At 40.4% G+C, this 27,049-nt stretch overlaps 1 protein-coding gene across 1 annotated transcript in view; it reads left to right on the top strand.

Moving 5' to 3' along the window:
* The window catches only part of LOC149311813 (insulin-like growth factor 1), an 80,150-nt gene that overhangs the window by 39,830 nt on the left and 13,271 nt on the right, over window positions 1-27,049 (top strand). The window contains exon 3 of the mRNA XM_089526721.1: window positions 21,634-21,815. Within this exon, the coding sequence (XP_089382847.1) occupies window positions 21,634-21,815 (182 nt within the window). The remainder of the gene's footprint in view (window positions 1-21,633; window positions 21,816-27,049) is intronic.

The raw sequence follows: 27,049 nt of genomic DNA, 5'->3' as shown, positions 1-27,049 counted from the left end.
CTCCAGATATGCTTTCCATGATCTTCACATTTTCAAAAGTCCTGTAGTTAGGCTTTTAGAATAACATTTTGTTATTTTTAGCCAAGGCTTTTAAGACTAAAAAATTGATTGGTTCTAATATTCTGTTTGCTTGTGAATTACCCAAGAACACTGATGAAATAAATAAAGTCTGGATTTTGCAACAATGTGTAAAATGGGATGAATTTTACAGTATAAAAGCTTGAGAGTCAAATTATCTTTCATACAAAATACATGTGCAAAAAATCCTCGGTTCACTTCATAGCTACTCCAGGTGGACATGGAAAAGACTTTGGGAAAGTTGGTACAAATTAATAGACAATACTGAGCCATATGGAGCAATGTTCTGATTCATTTATAGGCAAACCTGGTGCTAGATTTGCGTTAGGAGAGAGACCGACAAGGTGGCATCTGTCTTCCCAAGTACATGTGTCATAGTATCTTACAAAAGCCTGCCTCTTGGTACCCCCTCCACTTCCCTTCATCACAAAAACAAGTTTAGAGAGTGGTGGAGCAGGAAAGGAAAGGACAAGCAGCAAAGGAAGGTTGCTTTGGCTTCTCCTTTCTGCACTAGGTTCAGCAGCTTAGATAACTCATTGGACATTTTGACTAAACCTCAAAGCAGATTTACTGTTCCATAGACATGGTAGCCACTTGCTGCTACTGAGCATGAGGGGGATAACTCCTTGGGAAAACATTCTCCCTCCCCTTTCAAAGGTCCTAGTGCTGAGAGATGTTCCAGGCTTGTTGGCAAATCTTTTCTCTGTCAAATGCCTCAGGCAAAACTGATATGGCATTAATATATTGGAGATGGGGCCCTGAAGCATAGAAGTGGGTGGATGGGTGTCATTACAGTGACCCAACTATGCATTTCTCTTTTCAGCACTGGGTATTTAATCTAAAAAAAAAAATAGTAATTGTACTGTCAGACTGGGTGCAGACACCAGGACTGGATGCAAGACAGATTCCTGTGTCCATTAATATATGCACAGTGCCAGCCATTTTCTTGTCTCATAACAAGCACCCAGAGCTTGGAAAAGTTGCTCCTTTGCACTTCACTTTCCAGAATATCCAAGCGGCATGGTAATTCTAAGAATTCTAGTCCAAAAAAGTAGCCTTATTGATTTCTGCAGGAACCAACCAAGAGAGGTTGCTCCCCACATAGTTTTCCTATCAAGCCTCCTCCAAAGGATGCCAGCTGACTGCTTATTGTTAATAAGTAGTTTGTTCTGCAATCTGCAGTAACCCTCTGAACTATAACATAAGAAATGTAGCCATTGACATTTATTCTGCTTGTTATAATAAAAGACACCAAAGGGGTAAAGTGAAAGCTTTCTGTAGACCATCGCCTGATGTAAGTATGCAGTTTCTTTCCCAACAATAACAGATGCTCCACATCTCTATGTATGAAGTCCTTCAACTTTCAGGATGTCACAGGTGATGGACAAACAATGGCTCCAAGCAGTCAAGAACAACACGGGTAGTGACCTCCTCTCTAAACAGTGCAGTAAAAGGTTGAGTTAGATTAATATGGTCACATTCAAAGTGATGCCAGAACTGATTGCACAAGTATTCTATCTTTATACTTTTATGAACTTTATTCCTTTCCTTCATTTTGCAATGCTTTTGCAGCAATGAATTTCCATTCGTTTGGCATTTGGCTTAAAAGGTAAATAGGAGCTTTCAGTGTCTACTTCCCATATATTATATAGCATGAGATTCAAACTGGAGAGTATCCAGATTATTTTCCTCCTTCTCCTTATAATTAAGTAGCATTTTCTGTGTCTTGGTGATATATATGGTTCTCCCCTCATTTCTGTGTTCACAGCAAGCCTGTACAGTTGAAACAGCAAAAGAATCTTCAGACATCTTAAAGACTAACCAGTTTTATTTAGCATGATCTTATGTAAAACAACAACAACAACTACAACTACTACTACTAAGTACTCTCTAATGTGGAACAAGACTCTGGAATTTTTGTTGTAAGAGACTAATTTGGCTACCAGCTCATACCCCAAAAACTAAAGCGTAGTTTACAGTAGGAGATAATGACTGATTGAAGATCATCCATCACTTTTATGATACAGTGGGAATTTGCACCCAAGTCTCTGTATTCTTAATCCAACTCAATGACTGCTGCACCATCACTGCCACATGTTTCTGTTTCTGCAGTTATTATTATTGTGCCAAGTTCAGAAACTTCAACTTGTACAAAATATGGCAGCCAGGTTAATTACAGGTACTCGTCGTACCGATCACATAACACCGGTTTTGAAATCCCTTCACTGGCTGCCAATTAGTTTCCGGGCAAGGTACAAGGTGTTGGTGATTACCTTCAAAGCCCTACATGGCTTGGGTCCAGAATACTTAAGAGATCGCCTACTTCCATACTGTCCGTCCCGCACTCTAATGTCCTCGGGGAAGAATCTACTTCAGCCAATAAAATCTAGGCTAACTTCAGTCACCCAGAGGGCCTTTTCCATCGCAGCTCCGAAGCTATGGAATGACCTGCCGAAGGAGATCCGTGACATTTCTACTCTTACAGCCTTTAAGAAGGCTCTTAAAACGGATCTCTTCCGGCAGGCCTTCCCTACCTAGTTCTACTCCCCATTTACTGTGACTTATGTCACTCTGTCCACCAATTCTTCTCTTAAATTTAATGAGAAGAATTAAATTAAAATTAATTAAAATAAAATCCTTGCCTCAAGAAGAAGAGCCCTCCCTCCATGACATCATCATCAGACCTGGGAGGGAGTGAAAAAGAGAGGCCCAACTTCCATCAGGCCTAACTGTGAATGTACTCACTTCGCTCTCTTTAATTTTATTGTATTTTATTTATTTATTTATTGTATTTTATTTTATTATCTTTATTTTTACTGTTGTAACCCGCCTGGATTCCTTGTGATTGGGCGGGCTATAAATAAATCATTATTATATTATTATTATTATTATTATATCATCACTACTTCATAGCTTCTTATACAAAACTACATTTGCCATTTCTATCCACATTTTCCAAGCCAAGTCTAGCTTTGGGGAGGCAATGTAGTGTAATGTTTTAAGTATTGGACTAGGATTGCAGAAGACCAGCATTCAGATCCTTGCTCAGCCATGGAAATCCACTGGGTGATCTTAGTCCAACACTGAAACCATTGCAGTATGCTGTACAGTCCAACAAAGTTTGGAAGGCCAAACATTCTCTGCTTCTGATTTTAATAGTGCCATGTAATTCTTCATTAGGGCTGTAGGCCAATAGTAGAGAGTATGCTCTACTTCAGGCCTGCACAACATACAGCCTGGAGGTCACATGCAGCCTGCCAAAGGATTTTGGGAGGCCCGCAAGGATGTGCAATGACTTCAAGGCTCTCTGCCTCTCAACTTCCTCCTGAGGAGAGGCCTATGCAAAGAAGGAGAAAAAAGAGTGAATGCTTGACCCACAAGGCTCCTCTGCTGCTCCTGAGGAGAGGCCTTGCAGAGGAGGAAGAGGATGGGCAAACACCCTGCAAGGCTCCTCCACTGCTTGACTTTCTTCTGAGGAGAAGTCCAGGTGGAGGAGGAGGAGGAGAGTAGCCGATGCTCCTCCACCACTTGGCTTTTTACTGAGGAGAGGGCCAGGCAGAGGAAAAGAAGGATGGAATTGATGTTAATAATATTAATTATCATTAATTAATTAATTAAAACCTATCTGTGGCCCAAATAAGTTTAACCTATTTTAATTCTGGCCCCTACCTACTGCCATGTTTTGCAAGACTGGCAGCTCCAGTGAAGACTGGGAAATATGCTTTTTGAAATGCTGCAAGGTCGTGCCCATCAGTGTAGACCAGAGGTGGGCAACTGCAAACACAACAAGGGTCTTGTCTTATTCCTGCACTCAGCTGGTGGGCCACAGTAGCACATTTCAGTGCACTCAAAGTAACATGATGTCACTTCTGGACACCATTTTGGCCACTTTTGGGGGGGGTGGTTCCTTTATGGGGCTGCAAGAAGGTTCATGGAAGCAAACTATTGGCTCTTTAGGTAGTTTTGGTAAGTTTGGGGACAAATTAGAAGCAAAAAATCTACTCCCAAAATCAGTTTGAAAAAGTTTTTTAAATTTGGGTGGGACTTTGAGGGGCTTCTGAAGGGTTCCCAAGGGTACTTTGCCCATGGGTACTTTGCACATCCCTGGTATAGGCCATCCTGGGCTAGATGGTAGTTGTCATGTGTTTCAGTGATCTGATCCATCATGGATTTGTTCTGATCAGAGTAATGATTAGAATGCAAAATACTAATCTCTGTGCCAACATGATTTATGGCAATATAAATATAATAAATTTTTATTTCTATTTCCCGCCTCTCCCTACGGACTGCTGTTCTAATATATCAGAGCTGGCCAGCAACAGTTGCATGTTGACATAGGTATTAAAAGCCAGTGTGGTGTAGTGGTTTGAGTGTTGATTGAGGGTTTGATTCCCTGCCTCAGAGTTTGGCAATGGCAAAACCTCTCTGAAGAAACATGTCAAGAAAACCCTACAATAGGTTCACCTTAGGGTCGTGATAAGTCAAAAATGACTTGGAGGCACACAACAACCACCACCACCTACTGAAACAGAAAGAAGAGTGAGATATCTATTTTTAAAATGGAGATGAAACCACTCTCAGATTAGTTGTTAACCATTGAAGTCAACTATGTTGGTGTAGAGATATACAATATAGGTATAATCTGGTGAAATAAAATAATAATGCAGAAGTAAGGCAGATGACAATGACGCTTGGCAGGGCAGAAGGCAGTAGGAAAAGAGGACAATATCACAAGTGGATAGACTCAAGCAAGGAAGCCATAGTACTGAGTTGAAAACAGGGTGACTTGAAGGTCTCTCATTCATAAGGTCACCATACATTGAAATTAACTTGATGACAGTTAACAACAACAACAACAAAGCAGATGGATACTTGTTTGCCATTGTAGCAACATCAGCACTGTGTCACTACTATGCATATTTTTACAATTAGAACATAATTTCATGAAACAACTATGACAATTTACATCCTTTCCTGTCTGGAAAAAAATTACAAAGTATATTATATTCAGTGAGCAGGTAAATTCTAAAACAGAAGTTGTGTAATTTCATATAGGAATCTTGACTCAGGAAGGTAGACTAGGTATTGGACAAATTTTGAGAGAAATAAACTCTATTCTTTTCTGGGTCAAACTTCAGCATGATCCAGCTTTTCTATAATTTATTATGTTTGCTTTAGTCAGGCTTTGGATCCAATGAAACAAAAGGAAAGAACATCTGCCAAGTTTAAAAAATAATAACAAACTATTGCTGAGAAACATCTTTAAATGTTCTTAGGATTCAAGTCAAAATTTCAGAAAACTTGGACTGAACAGTGCAAAAAGAGGTGGGAGAATTACTACAATCACTCTAGAAATCTTAGCCATTAGGGGAAAATGAAATTAAACATGAACTTAACTGAAAGTCTAACAGATAAAAAAGGTTGGAAAGTCTGAAGAGTTTTTTCAGGGGAAGAAATAAAGTGGGGGATCTTCTACCACCCCACTGGAGTTTATCACACTAGGGAGATCCCGCTGAAAAATGGAATTTAAACTAGATTCAAATAATTAAAACCCCGCAAATGCAGGAAGTTTATCAGACGATGTTGCTGTTAAAGTGAAATAATGTGAAGTTGAACTGGAGGTAAAGCAGAGAAAAATGGTAGCTTTTTACTTTCAGGAAGTTACGAAAATAAAAAGCTGCCATTTTTCTCAGCTTTTCCTATGGTTTAACTTCGCATTATTTCACTTTAACAGCAATGTCATCTGATAAACTTCTTCCATTTGCAGGTGTTTTTACATTTATATCTAGTTTAAATCCCGTTTTTCAGCAGAACCTCTCTAGTGTGATAGCAGTAACAGTAATAGAAAATACAAATAAAAGCTTTCTATACATTCTGCATGCTTACCTGACAGCTAAAAGTAGAAAGAGGATGGGAGTATGTTAGCAACATCTGCCCAAACTTAACTGACATGGCTGTGTCCTACAGAACCCTGTTATTTGTAGTTTGGTTAGATACTAAAGCTCTCTAATAGGGCATTCTAAATACCTCACAAAAGGACAAACCCTAGGATTTCATAGGATGGAGCCATGGCAGTTAAAGCACAGAATAAGCATAGAGATAGTAAAAGAATATCTGGTTAATCTAAATGAATATAAGTCTCCAGGATGAACTACATCCAAGAGTATTAAAAGAACTGGCAAATGTAATATCAGAGCCATTGGCAATAATCTTTGAAAACTCCGGAAAACAGGAGAAGTCCCAGCAGACTGGAGGAGGGCAAACGTCCCTATCTTCAAAAAGGGAAAAAAAGAGGATCCCAACAATTATCATCCAGTTAGTCTGACATCTATACCAGGAAAGATTCTAGAGCAGATCATTAAACAGAGAGTCTGTGAACATTTAGAAGGCAATTCCATAATCACAAAGAGACAACACAGGTTTCAAAGAAAGAAGTCATGCCAGACAAATTTAATCTCTTTCTGTGATAAAATTACCAGCTTGTTAGTTGAAGGGAATGCTGTGGATATAGTATTTCTTGGTTTCAGTATGGCTTTTGACAAAGTTTCCCATGGCATTCTTGCAAACAAGCTTGTAAAATGTGGGCTAGACAAAGTAACTGTTACATGGATTTGTAATTGGTTGACTGGCCGAACCCAAAGGGTGCTCAACAATGGCTCTTTTTCATCCTGGAAAGAAGTTACCAGTGGGGTTCCACAGGGCTCTGTCCTGGGCCCAGTGCTATTCAACATCTTTATCAATGACCTGGATGACAGAATTGGGTGTATACTTATTTGCAGATGACACCAAATTAGGAGGAATAGCTAATACTCCAGAGAACAGGATCAAAATTCAAAATGACCTGAACAGACTAGAAAACTGGGCCAAAGCTAACAAAATGAAATTCAACACGGAGAAATGTAAGGTACTGCACTTAGGGCAGAAAAATGAAATATAGGATGGGGGACACCTGGCTGAATGAAACTATGTGTGAAAGGGATCTAGGAGTCCAAGTAGACCACAAGTTGAACATGAGTCAACAGTGTGATGCAGCAGCTAAAAAGGCCAATGCAATTTTAGGCTGCATCAATAAAAATATAGTGCCCAGATCAAGAAAAGTAATAGTGCCAATATATTCTGCTTTGGTCAGGCCCCACGTGGAACATTGTGTCCAGTTCTGGGCACCACAATTCAAAAAGGACATTGAGAAACTGGAGCGTGTCAAAAGGAGAGCGACTAAAATGGTGAAGGGTCTGGAAACCATGCCCTATGAGGAACGACGTAGGGAGCTGGGGATGTTCAGCCTGGAGAAGAGAAGATTAAGAGGTGATATGATAGCCCTGTTTAAATACTTGAAGAGATGTCATATTGAGGAGGGATCTAACTTGTTTTCTGCTGCTCCAGAGACTAAGACCTGGAGTAATGGATGCAAGCTACAGGAAAAGAGATTCCACCTCAACATTAGGAGGAACTTCCTGACAGTAAAGGCTGTTCAACAGTGGAACACACTCCCTCAGAGTGTAGTGGAGTCTCCCTCCTTGGAGGTCTTTAAACAGAGGCTGGAGGGCCATCTGTCAAGGATGGTTTGATTGAGATTTCCGGCATGGCAGGGGGTTGGACTGGATGGCCCTTGCGGTCTCTTCCAACTCTACGATTCTATGTTGTATGAACTAAGTATACTTTAGATCTTCCTGCAAAACATGAAAAGAGCAGGGACTAAGAGTAGAACAACGTGTGTGTGTGTGTGTGTGTGTGTGCGCGCGTGCATGCATGCATGTGTGCACACATGTTCACACAGACACAGGCATGTTACACACCCCAGATGTAACCAGTGGACTCTGTATCAAAGGAGTAGTAAATCTACTTTGAGTTTTATTCCATATTTTAAAGGAGCTATCCAAGCAGTTCAGAAATAGACCTGGAACAAAAGTCTGCAACAAACTAGATTTTCAAAAGTAGACTAAAACTAGACCAGATTCACTGCACTAGTGACTTGGGAGACACCCATTACCCCTGGTAAACCCACATGCCTTACTCACCATCCACCCACAGACCGAATACCTATACAGGGCTATACAATGGACAGGAACTACACTATTTGTTCCATACATACAATGGGTTTGGGGTTTGTGCTATTCAAACAGCACCCACAGTACACAGAAAAATATTTCATAAGCAGATGGGAGAGGCTTTCTAATCAAAGAAGCAAAAATCTGAAGTTCTACCAATGTGGGCCTTCAAAATAACCCATTGTATCCCTCTATTATGTACATTCAGCTGCATATGCCCCCTCCCACTGAATGTAACCTTCATCCCAGGGTTGTGGCAGGAGATTCTCTTCATTCTGCAGAATACAAACTTTTCATCTTTTATACTGATGGTTAACTTAATACCTTTGGACAATGTGGATCATCGCCCCAGACACCAAAATATTAAAGAATGCAAAACACTGGATTCTTCTTGTTTGGTTTATGAGATATAAGAATATCTCCTGTGGCTTGAAAGAAACTATTTATTTTACCTCTATCATCTCTGAAATCTATTTCCGTATTAATACATCTACAGGTTTAGGTCCTTCAGGAATAATGGTACATCCTGCAAGGGCAGTTAGAAAGGCTTAAGAGCTCGTATAACACAGTGGTTAAGAGTGTGAGACGGCACGTCCATAGCTTAAATCTCTTGTCAGCCATGTGCTCACTGGGTCATCTTAGGTAAACCAATATCAATCAACCTCAGCCCCCAATTTGTAATTAGGGAATAATGACGTTGTTGTTGTAAGGATTACTGTGACAACGTATGTGAAGCACATTAAATGCTATATAAATATTAGGCTGCATTATGTTATGCAATGGCAATTGTTTGTTCCTGAATACACGTAGCAGAAAGACACAGACTACCTCCCTGATAGTGTATGCACCACTTAGGTCTAAACCCAGAGAAACATAGTTATGCTGTGCTTAACTCCTACTGTAATCAATTGAACATTTGAATGATGAATATTTCACTTCTGAATAATTCAAATTGTACTTTTCTTTCTTTGCATTAAAGTCATTGACTATACATATTTTAACCTTGCATTTCTCACTCACATACATACACCACATTATATTTATGCATATATACATTAAAGAGTAAATGTTCAAAATCCTATTTAGATACTTGATTTTCACTGTTCTGCACTAGTCCTATTGTCCTAATATCCGAATGTTGCAATTATATTGTTGTAAATGGAAAGTCCATCATTTGGCTCACTAGATCAAGCTAATATGTGAGTATGAGGCATAACTTGGTTTGCTTTAGTAGGAAACCTATCATCTTCCATATGTTAGACTCCAGGCCCCCCTCTGCTCTCAAGGTACCAGATCCCATCTGATTTTGTAACCTAAGTAGAGTCAGCCCTGGTTGATACTTGGATGGGAGACCACCAACAAATACCAAGTGCTATAGGCTATGCCCTGGTACAGACCACCCAAAAAGGACGGTTTGCCAGCGCCTTGTTTTGTTGCATGAGTTAGCTGCAGTGGACAAATTGCGCGGCTTCCTCGTGCAGCAAAAAGAACCCGCAAAAAGCGGGTTGTTTTTACGGCACCATAATGTTGCTGCAGTGTGCCAATGGTACACTCATGACGTCATTACGGCTGTTGACAATGATCAACAACAAGATAACCCCTGGCATGTGACGAGGGCGCCCCATAGGCCCATCTGTACCAGGCCTATGTTTCAGAGGAAGAAACTGGCAAAACCAGCTCTGAGTATTTCTTGCCTAAGAGAACACTATGAAATTCATGGGGTTGCCATAAGTCAACAGACGACTTGGAGGTACATAGACATGCATACAGTACCAGTACCACTGAGAACTGTCCATGCTAACTAGGGCTGATGGAGCCCAGCAATATCTGGAGAGATGCAAGTTTTCAATCTCTGTTTTATATGAAAAACATACTAGAGGAAATCCAAATGTTAGTGGGAGAGTACCCTCCTTAGAATAAAATATGGTACTAACAAAGAAATGATCAATATTTTCAGTTTACGAAATTCTTCATCAGTATGTTACATTTAGTTAGCTTTACCCAAATAAGTGCCTTACAGACTATAATTCCCATCAGTCCCAGCCCAAATGGCCAGTGATCAAGGATAATAAAAGTTGTAGGCCGGAACAACAGGATGCAATTTGGGTGGAGAAGGCTATACAGTATTAAGGCACAAAGACTTGCCCTTTTATTCACTTCCTTTTATGCACTACTGTGCCCCTTTATGCATTACTCAGGTTCCATATTTCCCTCTCCGTCTTATTTTGAACTAGGAAAACCCCAGCTTCAAGTCCAATAGCAGACCTGACATCAAAATTTGCAAAGCACAACTAATAAACCACTTGGTTTATTAAAATGTTTGAGAAGCCTATTTACATTGACAATGATTAACAACAAGATAATCAGCAGGGACGTAGCCAAGGGGGGGGGGGGGGGTTCTTGGGGTCCAGACCCCCCCTTCCATTAGAAAAATGAATGGTGTGTGCTGCTGCGCCACCGCGCTCAAGCCTCATTATAATGGTGGCACTTAGTCTGGACCCCCCCTTCCTAAAATCCTAGCTACGTCCCTGTAATCAGGCTGACTACTGAGCAAAATATGTAACAGAAAGATGTGGCTTTAAAAGGATGATGTTAGCCAAGAAGGAAAACCTAAGTATGTGATCTGTTAACACAGAATTGAGGAAGAGGGGATAGGATAACATAGGCCATACTTGATGATGTCAAAAGCCACAGCAAAATCTACAAGGACAGAAAAGAGGGCCCTTTCACACCACTCAATTATAGCACTATTATTCCACTTTAACTCCCATGGTTTTGTCCTATAAAATCCTGGGATTGGCAGTTTAAAGAGGGACATTTAGAAATCTGTAATAAAGACCTGTAGATTCTTTCTCCACAACATTGCCAAGATCCGTCCATTCCTCTCAATCTCTACTGCCAAGACTCTGGTCCATGCCCTAGTGGTTTTGCGACTAGATTATTGTAACCTCCTTCTAACAGGGCTTCCTCTTTCACACCTCCATCCTTTAATCTCTGTCCAGTATTCAGCTGCCCATATTGTCACATCCGCTCGCCGCTTTGACCATGTTTCTCCTCTTTTCTCCTCCCTTCATTGGCTCCCCTTCGCCTTCCGCATCCAGTACAAGCTTTTGTTACTGACTTTCAAAGCCCTCCATGGGTTGGCCCCTCCTTACTTATCTGACCTTCTTTCTCCTTACATTCCTACTCGCACCCTCCGCTCTCGTAGTCAAGGTCTCCTGTCACAGTGTAGGACTACCACTGCCCCTTCCCGAATTCGTCCCTTCTCGCTTACTGCCCCTTACTCCTGGAACCTTCTTCCCCCACATGCACACCTCATCACTTCTCTACCCAGTTTCAAAACTGAATTAAAGACTATATTGTTTAGAGAAGCATTCCCAGAGGTGACCCTCTCTGACCCAGGAAGCCTCCTTTTAACCATCCATCAAGAAGCCAAGCCCTTCCTCCAGTCCATCTGCCTTGGTCCAGGCCTCAGAGGTGGAGAAGATCTGCTGGACCTGATCCTATTCCCCACCACCACTCCCTTCTCCTTTTGTGTCGTCTCTTTTAGCTTGTAAGCCTGAGGGCAGGGAACCGTCTGACTAAAAGATTGTATGTACAGCGCTGTATAAATTTACAGCGCTTTATAAATAAAGGTTAATAATAATAAATCTCAGCCAGAGAGCACTAGTGCATCACTAAACTACAAGCCTCAGGATTCCATAAGATGCAGCAATGGTAGGTAAAGTGGAACCATAGCGTTACAGTATATGGCTTGGGCCCGAGTTACTTACGGCAATGCCTCTCCACCCCACACTCTCAGAACATCTGGGAAGAACTTGTTAGAACCACAAATGACCAGATTGGTTGTGACTTTCCAAAAAACTTTTATTGCCACTGCTCCTAAATTGTGGAATGGCCTGCCAGAAGAGCTCTGTCTTATTACTACCTTAGATGCTTTTAAGAAAGCAGTCAAGACAGAGCTCTTCTGGCAGGCCTATCCACCCGAGCCTGTTTAGAACATCCCCTATTAACCCTTGACGACGATCCTGTGCATTCCTACTGTTATAAAACTGTCATATTATGATAACTTCGTTTTTATCTGATATTATTATTATTGATGTGATGTATTGTATTGGTATTATTGTATTTTATTGATTATATGTATAAGTTATTTATTGGGCTGTAACTCCACCTCGATCCACAGGGAGAGACAAGGAAATATAAATAAATTATTTATTATTCTTTATTATAATTGTGTAGCCCCAAGTAAATTGTGTACTGTATTGCAGCCTGTTCTTGAAGCTTGATTTGATGCACAGACACTATTTTTGACTTTTGGTTCATTCATCAGATCCGAGTATTGCTTAGAATTAGACTGAGTGTCCCCTGAGAAAATGCTCCATTGGTCAGGAGACGGGGTGGATAGACGTAAAGGAATAGGAAATAAATAGAAGCAGACCTTAGACTCTGTTTGATGCAATGAATGTCAACAACTGGCTAGCTTAGCATCCATTGTTCTTCACTCCCTAACCAAAATGCAACAATTATCTCTAACCATTTGTAATTATTTTTTCACAGTCCTCAATAAATGTTCTGGCAATTCCCTTTAAGTTGACTTTGTATCCAACACAGCATTTTTCTTGCCAAAAAGAATATTCAGAGTTTTTTCTTCTTTTCTGGCAGAATCTATGGCTTTCCAGCCATGGAATCTGACCTAGGCTTATAAACTCTGGCAATATTGGCAACACTCTTGCACTCTGGAGTATTGTATTGGACTAAAGCAATACATCATCCTGTTCCCACTCTTTTGTTGGCCCTTATCTCCAAAGTACCCTTGATACTATAAAATTTCCACTTCAGATCCTAGATCAATACTGCCTATAGATCCTGCTCTGTTCACACCACCCTAATTGGCTTCGGAAACCACTGTGTGAAGAACACAGGCCATATCACATGCTTTGTGGACTTAGCAACTTCCCAACAGAAGCCTTAGAAAGAGGGCATAGTTCAGTGCAACTGTGTGTGAAAGTAAACACTTTCCAAAGTACAGAGTTTACAGCAAGAGGGAGGGAGGGCAAAGGATTTTTTTTCCTCTTTTTTTTTAAGACTAAGCAATTTGTAAAAATCTGCCACTGGAAGCAGACTCTTTGAAAACAAAAATCTTTAAGGAAGATCTCATTACAGAGTATGATGTCTGGCAAACACATTTAAAATTAACACAACTTTCTGATTTTGCATCCTGATCTTCTATAACATGTGCAAAGATGTCATGAGTACTTTTTTTTCTTTTCTTTTCCTACACAAGGCCAAGTTCATGTAGGTATTGTCTCAAGCATCAGAAGAGCCCTCTAAACCTCTAAAGGGTAGCTAGGAAAGAAGTCCAGAAGTCAGTCCTGTCGTTATGCAGAGTTAAGGCAATTGTGAAGTCGAAGGCTTTCATGGCCGGCATGAATTTGGCAATTGATTTGGATGGAAGTTTTGGAGCAGCAGCAGTGGCAACCTTCTAGCAGTTCCACATGATTTCTCCAGTTATATTCTTGAAGGCTGCTTGTTGAGGTCCCTAAATGTTTGTTGAGGTCCCTAAATGAGCCTGCTGCGTAAAGAGTGGTAGAGGATGCAATCCTATTCTCAGTTCTGAAGTTTACTTCTTTGTTTGATATCCTTTTAAGGTAAGGAGATACACACACAGGGAGATTCTCTCTCTCTCTCTCTCTCTCTCTCTCACACACACACACACACACACATTTCATCATCTGGTTTTTTGAGTGAAGATGAACCAAATTAGGATTTACACCCCCAGGTTAAAGTAATTTTTCTGATATACCTTGAGCCTGGTTTATATTTAAAGACTTAGGGCATGTCTACAATGATGAAAAAATTGGCTCCACTTTACATTTTTCTAGTCCACAGTGACTCCATAGCAACCCTATTAACACCACATTCTCACAGACACAGTGAGATGACATCAGCATAACCAGCCACACATTTCACCTAGCAAACTTGCTGTTCCCCCACTTCTCAGCATCAACCTATCGGGCAATAGCCCTTACTGTTTGTCTGTCAATCTATTGAACCTACTCTGATTGCATGCCTCCCCATCCCATCCCCTTTGCCCTGTTTTCCCTCTTAGAGGGAGCAAATTTTAAATGTACCCACAAATATACAAACATGCACATGTTGGATAAAGACCAAAAAAAGTACTTTATTGATCTTTTATTTGTGTTCAGTCATGAGATCAGGCAACCCCTTCCCTCTTTCTCCCCCTCTACCTGAGTGTCACAATTGATTTTACTATTTTACTCCACCTCCAATCCTTCCCCCATCATTCACGTACTCACTCATGTGGAGATCTCACACACTCCATCCCCAGTCTCTCTCCCACACACACACACACCATATATACATTGCAGATCTCCACATGAATGAGCAAGTGAGCATGTGAAACATGGAGGGGAGGATTTGAGTGGAGAAGAGAGAATGTGCACATTCCACTGACTGAAGTAAAAACAAAGACAACACAAGGGGGAGGATGGGGGTGGTAAAAACATTAAAAGCAAGCATGATACTAGGTGGGGGGAGAGGGGGAGGGAAGCCCAATCTAACGCTTCCCTGCTGATTTTATTTTGTTGCATGTGTTGTGCTTGTTTCAATCCTCTTTTTCTTTCCATACTAATACAGTGGGCCCTCTAGATCTGTGGAGGTTCCATTCTGGATAGAAAAAAATGTAGATGCTTGCACTTCATATTGTAAAATGGTGGTGACATGAATGTGGACATGCTGAAGCATAATACAGACTGTCCTACCCAACCCTTAGTGTTAACAACTGACAGGTGTCACTGTGGTTTCCAAAGCTGCTGCAGTTGCTCTTTAAAATTCAGTGGTTATTATGGAAGATTTCTATGGTGGAGTTGAGTTTCACAGTGTCACACTGAACTACGTATCTTTCTGCAATGCTCCTTTGGCACAGAGCATTCCATAGAGTAAGACAGAGTGTCTGGAAGAGAAGAGGAGGAAAGATAATATGTGATGAGGCAAGGTAAAGCAAGGTTTCTTTTAAAGATTTTTTTTTTTTGGGGGGGGGTGTTTTTGTTTTTGTTTTTTGCAATGGCACCAAATGCCAGTGGCATAGATTGATTGGCACTAGAAATAAATGAGTGTGTTGCCCACCCCTGGTGTATGAGAGTGGTTCTCATGTAGTTCTACTGAGAAAAATAGGAAATTGAACCTTCCGTTTAAGAGGGTTTTTTTCTGCAAACAGTTTAAGCTTTAGTCCTACTCACAGCAGAATGGGACTGATGTCACCCATAGTAAAGAAAACTCTTACATGGGGGGAGGGGGAAATCTAGTCTAAACAAAGCACCTCTGAATTACATCACTGCTCCTGCCCTATTTAAAGTGAAGTGTTCTTGCTGCAGAAGCCAGCTGTACAAGAAGTGAGATTTCTAAATCTGACCATTTTTACAAGAGCCAGTAGAATGGTATGATTCAACATGTCAGCTCATAAGCGTGCAAAAAGTAATACAGGGGCTTGACTCCACAGCAGGTCAAGTGGTAGCCAAAATACTACACTGACTTATACAACAAGCAACATCAGGAGAATGGGGGAAGGGAAGAGGAGGAACACATATATTCATATACCAGCTTATGCTAGATGATCCAGTTTGCATAGTTCTTTTCTGAAGAGGGGGAAATGGTGCAAATGAGTCTTAGGAATATATGGGTAACACTATGATGTGACTGTACCAAATATTAGCTGATGTCTGTAGAAGGCATTGCTTGTACACAGCCTTCCACTACAGTAATTGGATAGATACCAGCTATGCATCCAAATCCAACACAAGTTGGTTTTCTTAGGGTTAATATATTTTGAAAAGCAAAAAAAAAATCTGAATACTTCAAACAACCAAGCACTATGACAACTCTCTCTTTAAATACTTCTACTATATAAACAGAACCAGTGTGGTATAGTTTCAGTTCTGGACTAGGACACTGGGAGACCAAAGTCTGAATCCCTGCTCAGCTGTGCAAACCCACTGGGTGATCTTGGGTGAGTCACACTTTCTCAGCCTTAATGTAATGAAAGGACAAACCTCTGAACAAATTCTGCCAAGAAAACCCTGTGATAGGGTCGCCATAGGTCAGAAATGACTTGGAAGGCACACACCACCACATACACTATATAAACTGTGATAGTTAGGAATTAGGAATACTAGAAATATTCTTGACCTTAACTGTATTTAAATAACAACAATTTTGCCTTCCTTTTTGCCCTTTCCCATCTCTTCTGACAGCTACCTCATACACTCTACCAAGCCACCTTGTTCCATCACCCAAAACAACTGGAGGTTCCCTCTACCACCTTGCTCTCCAGGTCTGTCTCCCTTCTCCCCACCCAAACTCCCAAGTCTCTCTCGGGACTTTTTCACACGCTGAAAATTGGAAGCTTAAACTGAGCTCAATCCAGGGGCATTGAATGGGTTGAGAATTATTTCACATGAGGTTACCAAATGACGTCAGAGAGAACACAAACCCAATCTGAATGCAATTGCTAGTCATCCCATCATTAGGCACATTTGATGAACAGTTGGATTTACAAATCCTGTTCCCCTCCAAATCTGCAGTCAATTCACAATTGCCAGATGTGGAATGTAATTGTAGATCGCCATAGGATTGCGTTCAATAGGAATGCACTACAATCCCCATGATGTTTTGCTGCGATTTTCCCTCCCTGCCTGCCTAGGAAAAAGCAGCTGTTGCGGAGGAAAGATAGAGGGTGGGGGAGGGCAGGGGAGGGTGGGCAAACCCCCTCTGCAGAAGTCTTGCCCACAAAAACCCCATGCATTTGGCCCCACTTCCTCTTTCGGAATGGTGATGCATTCCTCTGTGTGAAAAAGTCCTCACTCTGTCTCTGAGTGCTCCACCAGGCCAGCCTCCATCCCTTTCCCTAGCAGAACTGTCAGTGCAGCCTGCAAGACAGGAATGAGGAGGCATCATTGGCAGGCAGGAGGCAAATCAGCAAAAAACATTTTAAAAATCCATCCAAAAAAGAAATTTTAACCCTGAAAAGCAGACCATGCCCAGGAAAAGAACATAAGGTAACCCTATGTTTCTATTTTATTTTATTTTATTTAAAAAAAACTTTTTAAAAAGCATGTATTTATTTATCATATTATACCAACCTTTTCTCCAAGGAACTTAAAGCAATTCACATGTTTTTCAGTGTAGACAGAGACAATAATTTGTCCACACTCATCCTGAGACCATCATGGCTGAGTGGGGATTTTATTCAAGGTCTCATAATTCTCAAACCACTATACTACAATGAATCCCTGTGTTTATATCAATTCACGTAAATATACTGATATGTTCGCATGCCAGACAAATCACATGAACAGTGAATTAATATGCTTACTAGTCTAGTAATTAACTCTGGGCTGATCTTCAGTTGTATGGGCTGAGTCCAGGCATATTCATAGCTGCATCCCAAGCCTACTGGCACTTTCCAGAAAAATCTACTTATCATGAAAAATTGCTTCAATAATCAACATGAACTGAATGTGGACAAGCTCAGACAAGGGCCATTGATCTCAGTCTTAGGCACAGAGGAAACAGATTAGTTTCAGTCATTTTTTAAAGTCAGGTCAAAGTATTTATTAACCAAATCTAACATCAATATGGCTTGGATACTTTCAGACATTTGAATATTGATCTACATTTTCTATATATGTATAATGTGAATATCATAGATAGATATACAGATGATAGACAGATCATAGTTATATATTCACTGTTAGGAATATTCAATATAAATGAGAAACATTCTTTGTTTACTATTACTACTACTGCTACTGTTGCAAAGTCTCAGAACTTTGCTAAAATCTCAAAGAACTGTTATATTTCCCCAGTTCTCCAGGAAAAGAGACATATCTCAGTGGGTGATGCTGAAGGAGGAGAAAATTTGATTGTATTATGTGAGCTGGCTGTAAGCCAGGAGACCCATCTCCTCTCCACTCCCCACTGATGTCAGGGAATTTGCTGGCTCAGCACAAAAGTGTCTGCATGTGCATTTCATTTGTGCACCCTTAGCAAGCCAAAACCTTGGGTGGGGAGGAATAGAATGGGGAAGCTGGGGAGAAAGCCAGTGGGTGCATGCCCTTGGGCCCACGGTGCCATTTGGAGCAAGACAGTGAACACAACACCAGAATCAAGACTCAAAAAGCCTCTTGTTGCATGAGTTTTGGCAACAGTGGTACAGTGGCAATGCTTCTTCCACAAGCCCCATCAACTTATAGGATCTGGTAATGCTCCATGTGTGTTGTAAATAAGGCCACACAAGATGTAAGCCCTAATAGGAAAGATGGCAACTGCTGGTCATTATTTTCCATCAAAAACGTTTCATTCTTCCTTGATGCTGGACTAAGTTGGCCAAAGATCAGCTGGATTCCTACACACCCTCCCTCCATGCCCTTCTGGTTCAGAAGCAGTTTTGGTTTCTCACATTCCTGTCCTGCTAGTTGCACTCTCTACCTCTCTTCTTCTTTTCCTATTCATATTCATTCTGTTTCTCTTTGTTGCCATTTGAGGTGAGATGGCAGAATGGGTATTTCCTGCTTTTGCAACTATGGTACTTCCATCCCCATTTCTACCTGCTCGTTCATGGCTAAGAGCTTGCCTACCCCAGTGGGAAACCCTGTACTCACCCTGTAACCATAGTGCAGTTTCCCAGTCTGAAGCAACTCCAGTATAGCCACCCACACTGTGGTGAGATCAGAGTAACCCAGAAGAAAAAGGCAGTCATACATTGATCACATGTCCTATGGTGCATGGTATTTCTGGCCAAAGGGCTCTGTCCTTGCTGACAATCTGGATTTTATAGGTAAATGAGAGGCAAAAGGCAGTTCTTTTTTCTTTGGATTTTTTGAGAGAAGCCCCACATTGCCTGTGAATCCTGAGGAACATCATATGTGAGTATTACAGCCACTATGTAGTGAGTACAGAAATTCCTGGTGGTGCAAACAAGCCCTACAACATTTAAGAAAAATGGAGGACCTTACTTGTCCTACATTTTGGGCTGATTTTTGTCCTGCAGTTGTTGTACAGTTTGGTCTAGAATTTGTCCTACATTTTGTCCCTGGTAATAGTGGACAATTATGGCAACCCTACGACAAGAGATAATGGCTTAAACTAGGAAGAGCTGATCAGTCAAATCACTGTTAACTATTTCTCCTCTTGCTCTCTCTCCAGCTGTATGAGTATATCTGTAGGTAGGTATAGACAAGTACATCCACATGAGAGTTAGTTCTAACTTGGGGCTTTAAAACATGTTTTTGTCCCTTGTCCCTCCCATATTTTCTTAATCATATCCTCCAACTGTTCCAGTTTGCCAGGAATAGTCCTGATTTATCCTCTGTCATCCCACTTTTTCAGCTGTTTTAAAATATCCCAATTTCTCTCTCTTCCTTCCACTTTCTTCCTTTGTCCTCAACTCATTTCCACAGGTGCAAACTGAGTTCAACGTTCAAAAGAACTTTGTACTCAATTAACTCACCAGTGGGGAGAGAAAAAGAGGGGGCAGAATCTTGCCATTCCCTGTAGACTCAGGCAAAAGCAAAAGCTGCAGCCTCTTCTAACTTGTCTGTTCTTCTCCATTAAATGTTTGTTTGTTTGTTTGTTTGTTTGTTTGCAGGATTTATATCCCGTCTTTCTCCCACCATGGGATTCAAGGCAGGTTACAATATATTAAAAAGACAAAGCTAAAACATTGATTACAAAAGTTAAAAAATAAATTAAATTCTACTAACATTAAAACATAAATAAAAACAACATCAATGGTTTTCATGGCTGGCATCCATAGTTTTTTGTGAGGTTTTTGGGCTATGTGGCCCAAAAGAGTTCTAGGAGAGTTTATTCTTGATGTTTCGCGTGCGTCTGTGGGTGGCATCTTCAGAGAGCTCATAAAGGGAGATACGGGCCTTTAGATAACTTGGGCTCGATCTGTACAAAGCAGCACTTTGAATTATGCCCAGAAACACACTGGCAGCCAATGGAGATGTTGCAACAAGGGAGTTGTGTGTGTAAATAATTACACAGTGATATCCTCCTTGTTAAATGTCTATTAAAAGTACAACTGGTGGCATAAAATATACAGTAGCATCTAGATCTATCATAGTTTCAAGCACTGAACATGCTGTTTTCTGACTGGAGTTTGATTCTAAAACATGGGATAGCTGTGACAACTGGTTCTTCAAGAAAGCCTAAACCCAAGCATTTCACATTTATTATGATAGCTTTTCCAAAAAACTTATGGGGCATGAATAACTTTCAGAATATTATTTGTATTAGTTTGTAGTTCTGTGCCTTCAGGTCATTTCGGACTTAATAGTGACCCAAAGGCAAACCTATCACAGAGTTTTTTGGAAAGATTTGTACAGAAGGGGCTTGCCAATACCTTCTTCTGAGTCTGAGAGAGTGTGACTTGCCCAAGGTCAGTCAGTTTCCATGGCCAAGTGGGGAGTCAAACCCTGGTCTCCAGAGTCTTAATTCAAACTCAAACCACACTATCACACTGGCTCTTTTTATTATTATTACTTACATTATTTTTATTCATTATTAGTTACATTTATATATCATTCACTGAGGTCAAGGCAGTGTCTGTGGTTATCCTCCTGACTATGTCCTCAGAACAACCATGTGAGGTGACTCAGGGTGCGAATGAGTGATAGGAACCCCAGAATTCTTCATGATTTAGTGGGGACTAGAATCTAGATCTCCCTCTTTACGACATTAGCTCTAAATGGGAAGGCTTGTACTTGGTATTCCACATCTGTCACAGAACATCAAGTAACGCTTGTTCATACAGGTGGTATTCATACCATTTTGAGTCAATGAATAGTTTTGTCAAATTAATAGATCCACAAACGAATAAATGAATAAATGCAAAGACATCTAAACTATTGATCAGTTTGGTTAATACACTAATGCTAAGTGACGAGTTAGTTAAGTTAACGTACTAAAATTTCAGTTGAGCGGAATTACATTTAATTGGTTGTAATGTTGTAATGTTGGTTCTCTGAGATCATGGGTATAAAAGATGCAAGCATTGAGTAGGGGTGTAGAGTAGGCAGTATTTTTAACAATAACTGGGTCCAATCAAAAATATCACAGTACAACTTAGACTAATTTCCTATTCTGTAGGTTGTAACTATTGTTGTGTCCCTTCAAGTTACTTCTAACTTATGGGCAACCCTAAGAACAAACCTAACATGGGGTTTTCTTGGCAAGATTTGTTCAGAGGGGGTTTGTCATTGCCTTCCTCTAAGGATGAGAAAGTATGACTTGTCCAAGGTCACCCTATGGGATTCCATGGTTGAGCAGAGAATTAAAACCTGGTCTCCAGGGTCCTAGTTCAGCACTCAGACCAATAAACCATGTTAGCTATTATGTTAGCTAATAATCCCATTACATGACTAGAATCCTGAAGTTTGTTATCTCCTTTTAATCATGACTGATTTTTCCCCCCCTTTAGGCAAACCAGCAGGGTATGGAGGCATTCGACGTCCATCTCCTACCAAAGGAATAGTGGATGAATGTTGTTTCCAAAGCTGTGACCTGAGACGGTTGGAGATGTATTGCGCTCCAGTAAAACCACCTAAATCTGCACGATCTGTACGTGCTCAGCGCCACACCGACATGCCCAAAGCACAAAAGGTAGCCAGAGCATGATCTATTTGAATCTACTATTATGTTACATTTGAGGATTGCCTCAGAGAGCCTTATTGCATTGCAGACAAATCTGGCAGGCAGCATGAGAGAAGCGTGTTTCTATTTCTGTCTCCCCATGATGTCGAAGCACTTTTGCTCTCTTCCAGTTATGAAATGGGAGGGGGTTATAAAGGTGTATAATTTTAAAACTTTCAATAAAAATTAAATAAATAATAATAATAAAATTAAAAGTGTCTCTTTTGCCAAGCCAGAAAAATCAGTTTGGCAAAATGGATGCTTTTACAACCCTTTCCCAGTCACTGCCTGCTGGGTTGCTTGTAATGTGATCTCCCATTTCACTACACTAGTTCTAAATGGGAAGTCTTGTACCTGAAGGTAGTTCAAGCATAGTTAATTCTTAAAACACTCTATTTCCTAGAAACACCCTACTAAACCCTTTTACAGTATGTATCAGTGTCTATGGGGGAAAGCAGAAGGGATAAGACAGAGAACAAGGAAGAGAATGGCCCAGAGAGAAGACACAAATCAAGGGAACAGCTATCAGGAAATGGAAAGGGAAAATAGTACAGAGAGACAGCAAGAAGGACCTCAGTAGGATTTAAATGAAAACTTGTTTAAGTAAATCTGCACAATCTGTACATGCTCAGCATCACACAGCTTTTGCTATGATTCCTAGTGGTAACTAACACCACTGGAAACACAGTATAAACACAGCAGGCCTATCCATTCGATCCTGTTTAGGATATCCATCCATCAATCCTTGACGATGATTCTGTGCAATTCTATTTTTATAAAATTGTTGCATTATGATAAATTAGCTTTTAATTCATATTACTATTGCTGATATGATGTACTGTATTGAATTTATTCCTTTTTATTGACTGTATTTGTATGTCTTTATCGGGTTGTAACCCCGCCTCGATACGCAGGAAGAGGCAGGCAAATATAAATTAAAAATATTATTATTTTTAACTGTAGTGCATATAAAGGCAGGCAACCCAACCTGCTTATTCTCCCACCACCACTTGGGCTCTACCACTATTGGCTATGATGGCTAAAGATGATAGGAGTTGTAATCAAATGCATGAAGAGGGTTTCGGGCTGTTTGGAGCTTCAGCTGGTGATTCACACATCCTAAATCCTGAAAGTAAAATGTGATGCAATTTTGCCCACTTTCTGCACAGGTTAATGTTGTGTTAATGCTCAACTAGCCTGATGTGTCTGAATACAATTCCTGTGTGATAAGGTCCATAGTGGCTGGGCATGATATAATCCAATACATCTGGACAGCATATAATAATAATAAATAATAAAAATAAAATTTTATTTGTGTTTCCCCACCTCTCCCAATGGACCGAAGCGGGTTTACAGACTACTAACTACAGACTACAGACTACAGTATATGATTGGAAAGGTTCAGAGGGCACAAGACACCTGCAGTCAGTGAGGATTTTTAAAAGTAATTTAGGCGGGATACAGACTGCCCAAAAAGGGTGGTCTCCTGCTGCCCTGGTTTGCTCCACGAGGGAGCTGGAGCAGACAAACCGCGCAGCTCTGTCGTGGAACAAAAAGAACCCACAAAAAGCGGGTTCTTCTTGTGGTGCCTTTGTGATGCTGCAAGGCACCAATAGCGCACTTGCGGCGTCACAAAGGCACCAGGACATGCGGACGCTATGCATCCATTGCGTCAAAACAGCAGCACCCGTGTGTACAGGGCGCCGCCATTTTTATGCCCCCGTCACGTGATATGGGTGAGGCCGGTATGGACGCTACATCCTCGGCCAACCCCTAGCACGTGACGAGGGCAGCGCAAAGGCCCATTTAAATCAGGCCTTAGTTTTTCTTTATGACAAGAGCATAATAAAATCAAAGAAAAATCAAGTAATAAGGAAGAATAACATAATTTAATTCTGTTCTTTGTAGTATCCTCTAGTTACTTTTTGAAGACATTTTGAGGAATGGTTAGAGGAATTTTAAGGGTTTATGTCATCCTCTTATCAGTGCTAAACTGTTTTCAAAAGCAGCAGAAAGTGATTGTATTGCAACATGTTACTTTTCCAAGAGTATAAATGAGTAATGACAATAAATTCCACTTAAAACACTGTAAATGGAAAAGAGAAAAAATATTTTTAAAGTAAACTTTCCAAGCCCTGGAATGACCTTACCATAGGTCTTTGTATATTTAGAGAGTGTGTCTTAGAGCAATATGCCACTGCACCTGTGTATTGCAAAGGAAGGCAGAGAGAGAGAAAGACATTGGAAAGCTGTCTTCCAGATATGTTTGTCTGCCATAATGAAGGCACCCAAGGGTTTTCTGGAGACAAACAGCCACCAAAGCCACTTTTTATTTTTGGGAAGTAGATGAGTAGCAAGTCCCTCCCAGATTTAATCCAAGCAAATGGAGAATTAATATTTCATCTGCATATATGTTCATAATCCATATTTCTCTTTCTTAGAAAAGTGGGCAACTGTAGTGGATCTGTTGGCCAATTTCCTGCCCTATGAGGTCCATACTGCTTACCAAAACAAAAATCCCAAATAAAAACAAAAAGCAGTTGTGGCTAAAGAGCCATTTCAGGATTTTTTCTGCAGATATTTTCAATCACTCCTCTTCATCCTTCAACGCCTGCATAGAGTTGCCTTCTCCAGAACTGTGCACAATGACTGGATATGGTTGCCAATGCATAAGTATATGTAAATCTTTTACATATTGAAGGATGGATGGATGTAAAAAGGATGAAGGGATAAATGGTAAATTGTTGTTGGGTGCCTTCAAGTTGTTTCCCACATATGGCAATCCCAAGGCAAATCTATCATGAGATTTTCTTGGCCAAGGTCACCCAGTGAGTTTCCATGGCTGAGTGGGAGTTCAGACCCTGGTCTCCAGAGTTGTAGTCCAACATTCAAACAGTTACACCATGCTGGTTTCCAAAAGGTGAATTGCCACTCCTCTAGACTTTCAGGACAGGCAACTAAATTTGGGGAGATCAAGGGGCGCAAACAGTCTTAGGAGTTATATGCTCCACTTTGATCACTCTTGCTCTAAGGTCAGGAGGTAGGCCTGGAGGGTCCAGAGACCATATTTCTCATTTCCAGACCATCCAAACCCCTGTAGACCTCATCTCATTAGTTTCATGAAGCAGGAAGTGAAGCTGCAGTCACTTCTGGGTCTCTTTTTTGCTGTTCGGGGTCTTTTGTGAGTATAAAGTACCCCAAAATAGTGAATTCATATAGAATTGTATCTTCTAGACATCTGTGGAAACACAATTCTCCATTTTTAAATTGGATGGGTGTGGGTTACATACAAATAGCCCCTTGCAGGCCACATGCATCTTGTAGACCAAACAGTTTCTATTCCTGTCTTGATGGCTTAATCAGAGCAGGATAAGAGTGTCGTACTGTTAAGCCAGAGGCAAGATGCATGAAAAAAACCGAAACACAAACCCCCTCCTCAGCATCTCAATATAACAGAAAATCTTCAAAGTCATGGTGCTTCCTGGTGAGAGTTTCATTGTATAATCATTGAAACCCAAATGTAGAACTTACAGAAGTGGGCCAAATGACAATGTATCTCATTTGTAACCCTTCCATGTTTTACCATTGTTTCCAGCATATATTCTCTTCCCACAACAAATCTATTAAAAGAGAGAAGGATGGAACTGTTATAATTACACGTTGCTCTTTGATTTGTAGTGCTAGCAGCTTTCCATCTGGAATGACCACTACGTCCACAAAGGTTTTGCCTTTGGGAAAAGTTCAGCATCATCATTCTGTGTGTGCACGTGTACACCTGTGAGTTATTTCTTCTTCTTTTTGCAACATCTTTAATGGGGCATCTAAAACTTTTATCAGAAGGCAAATCATCAACATAAGCTGGGCAGCTAAAATAATGCAGTAATCACTGATTTAGAAAAACAACATGGTGTACTGGTATGAGCATTGGACTACAACCCTGGAGACTGGAGTTTGAATCCCTGCTTGGCCATGGAAATTCACTGGATGAGTTTGGGAAAGTCACCCTCTCTCAGCCTCTGAAGAAGGCAAAGGCAAACCCTCTCTGAACAAATCTTGCCAAGAACCCCCCATGATAGGGTCCCATTACAGTTGACACAAGTCAGAAATGACTGAAAAGCATACAACAACAACAAGACATTGATTTCCAGTGACAACAAATATCTTGAAGTACTTTTAGCTCCCCTTTATAATAATGTCAAGCTAAATCCAATAAGCACATTTTCCTCTAATAAAGATCAGCCTCATGGATTTGAGGAAAGCTCCATTATGCTAGCAGAATGGCAGATACCCAGGTAGAACACACAGAGCTTTCCCAAATTTTGTAACATTTATCCTCCCGGACATAATTAAATTAAGTGCTAATTCTTTACAGCATTCTTTTATAATCCTTTTTACAGATTAAAATAAAATCAGCAAGAATATTTTGGCAAATCATTTCTTATTATTTCCTTAATCATCATTACAGTTGTTTCACAATATTTCTTAATTACCTCAGAGCACTGCCCTGTAAGAGGTCTGCTTTTGATTATCTATTTTAGCCAAGAAATTGTCCTCCAAATGGAATGACTGAAATGGAGTGGCTCATCACAAGCAGATGTGGGTGGCATAAAGAAGAGCACACTTATGCTGCATTCTGTATTTTTATTGAAAAAGCTAAACTTCTTTTTTTTAAAAATTACATCTGTGTGGTAAAAAGACACTACTTTATTCCCAGAGCATGCTTCCCAGAACAGCGGAAGAAAATCTGGAATTCTATAGATTTTTAGATTTTTATTTGCAAGGTTTTAAGGTATAGCTATCTAATTTTTTTAAGTTGCATATTGCAACTCTGAAGATAGCAAGAACAGTTTACTGAGCGGCTACAATAAAAACACAGACAAATCCTTCTTTGAGCATGGATTACTCAGCATCTTGTCTTATATGGTACTTCGATTCCATGAAAGCTAGTGTGATATAATGGTTAAAGAGGATTAGGGGGATAGGGGTTCACATTCTCACTCATTTATTTATTTTTAATCTATATTCCAGCTTTCCCCCACCCACTGTCTCAAAACAGTTTGCAAAATTTTAACGGATACAGTATTTAAACGGATCTTCTAGTACCTTTGAGACTAACTGGGCAAAAAAAGTTGTAGCATAAGCTTTCGTAGATTTGGCCTACTTCCTCAGATGCAAGATGCCTTTGCATACTAATATTCCAAACT

The sequence above is a fragment of the Sceloporus occidentalis genome, unplaced genomic scaffold, assembly GCF_023333645.1.
Source record: "Sceloporus occidentalis isolate IW3139 unplaced genomic scaffold, rSceOcc1.0.p SCAF_5, whole genome shotgun sequence".
In the NCBI taxonomy this organism is placed as follows: Eukaryota; Metazoa; Chordata; class Lepidosauria; order Squamata; family Phrynosomatidae; genus Sceloporus; species Sceloporus occidentalis.
The sequence above is the reverse complement of the archived record's forward strand: the minus strand, read 5'-3'. Positions and strand labels throughout refer to the sequence as shown.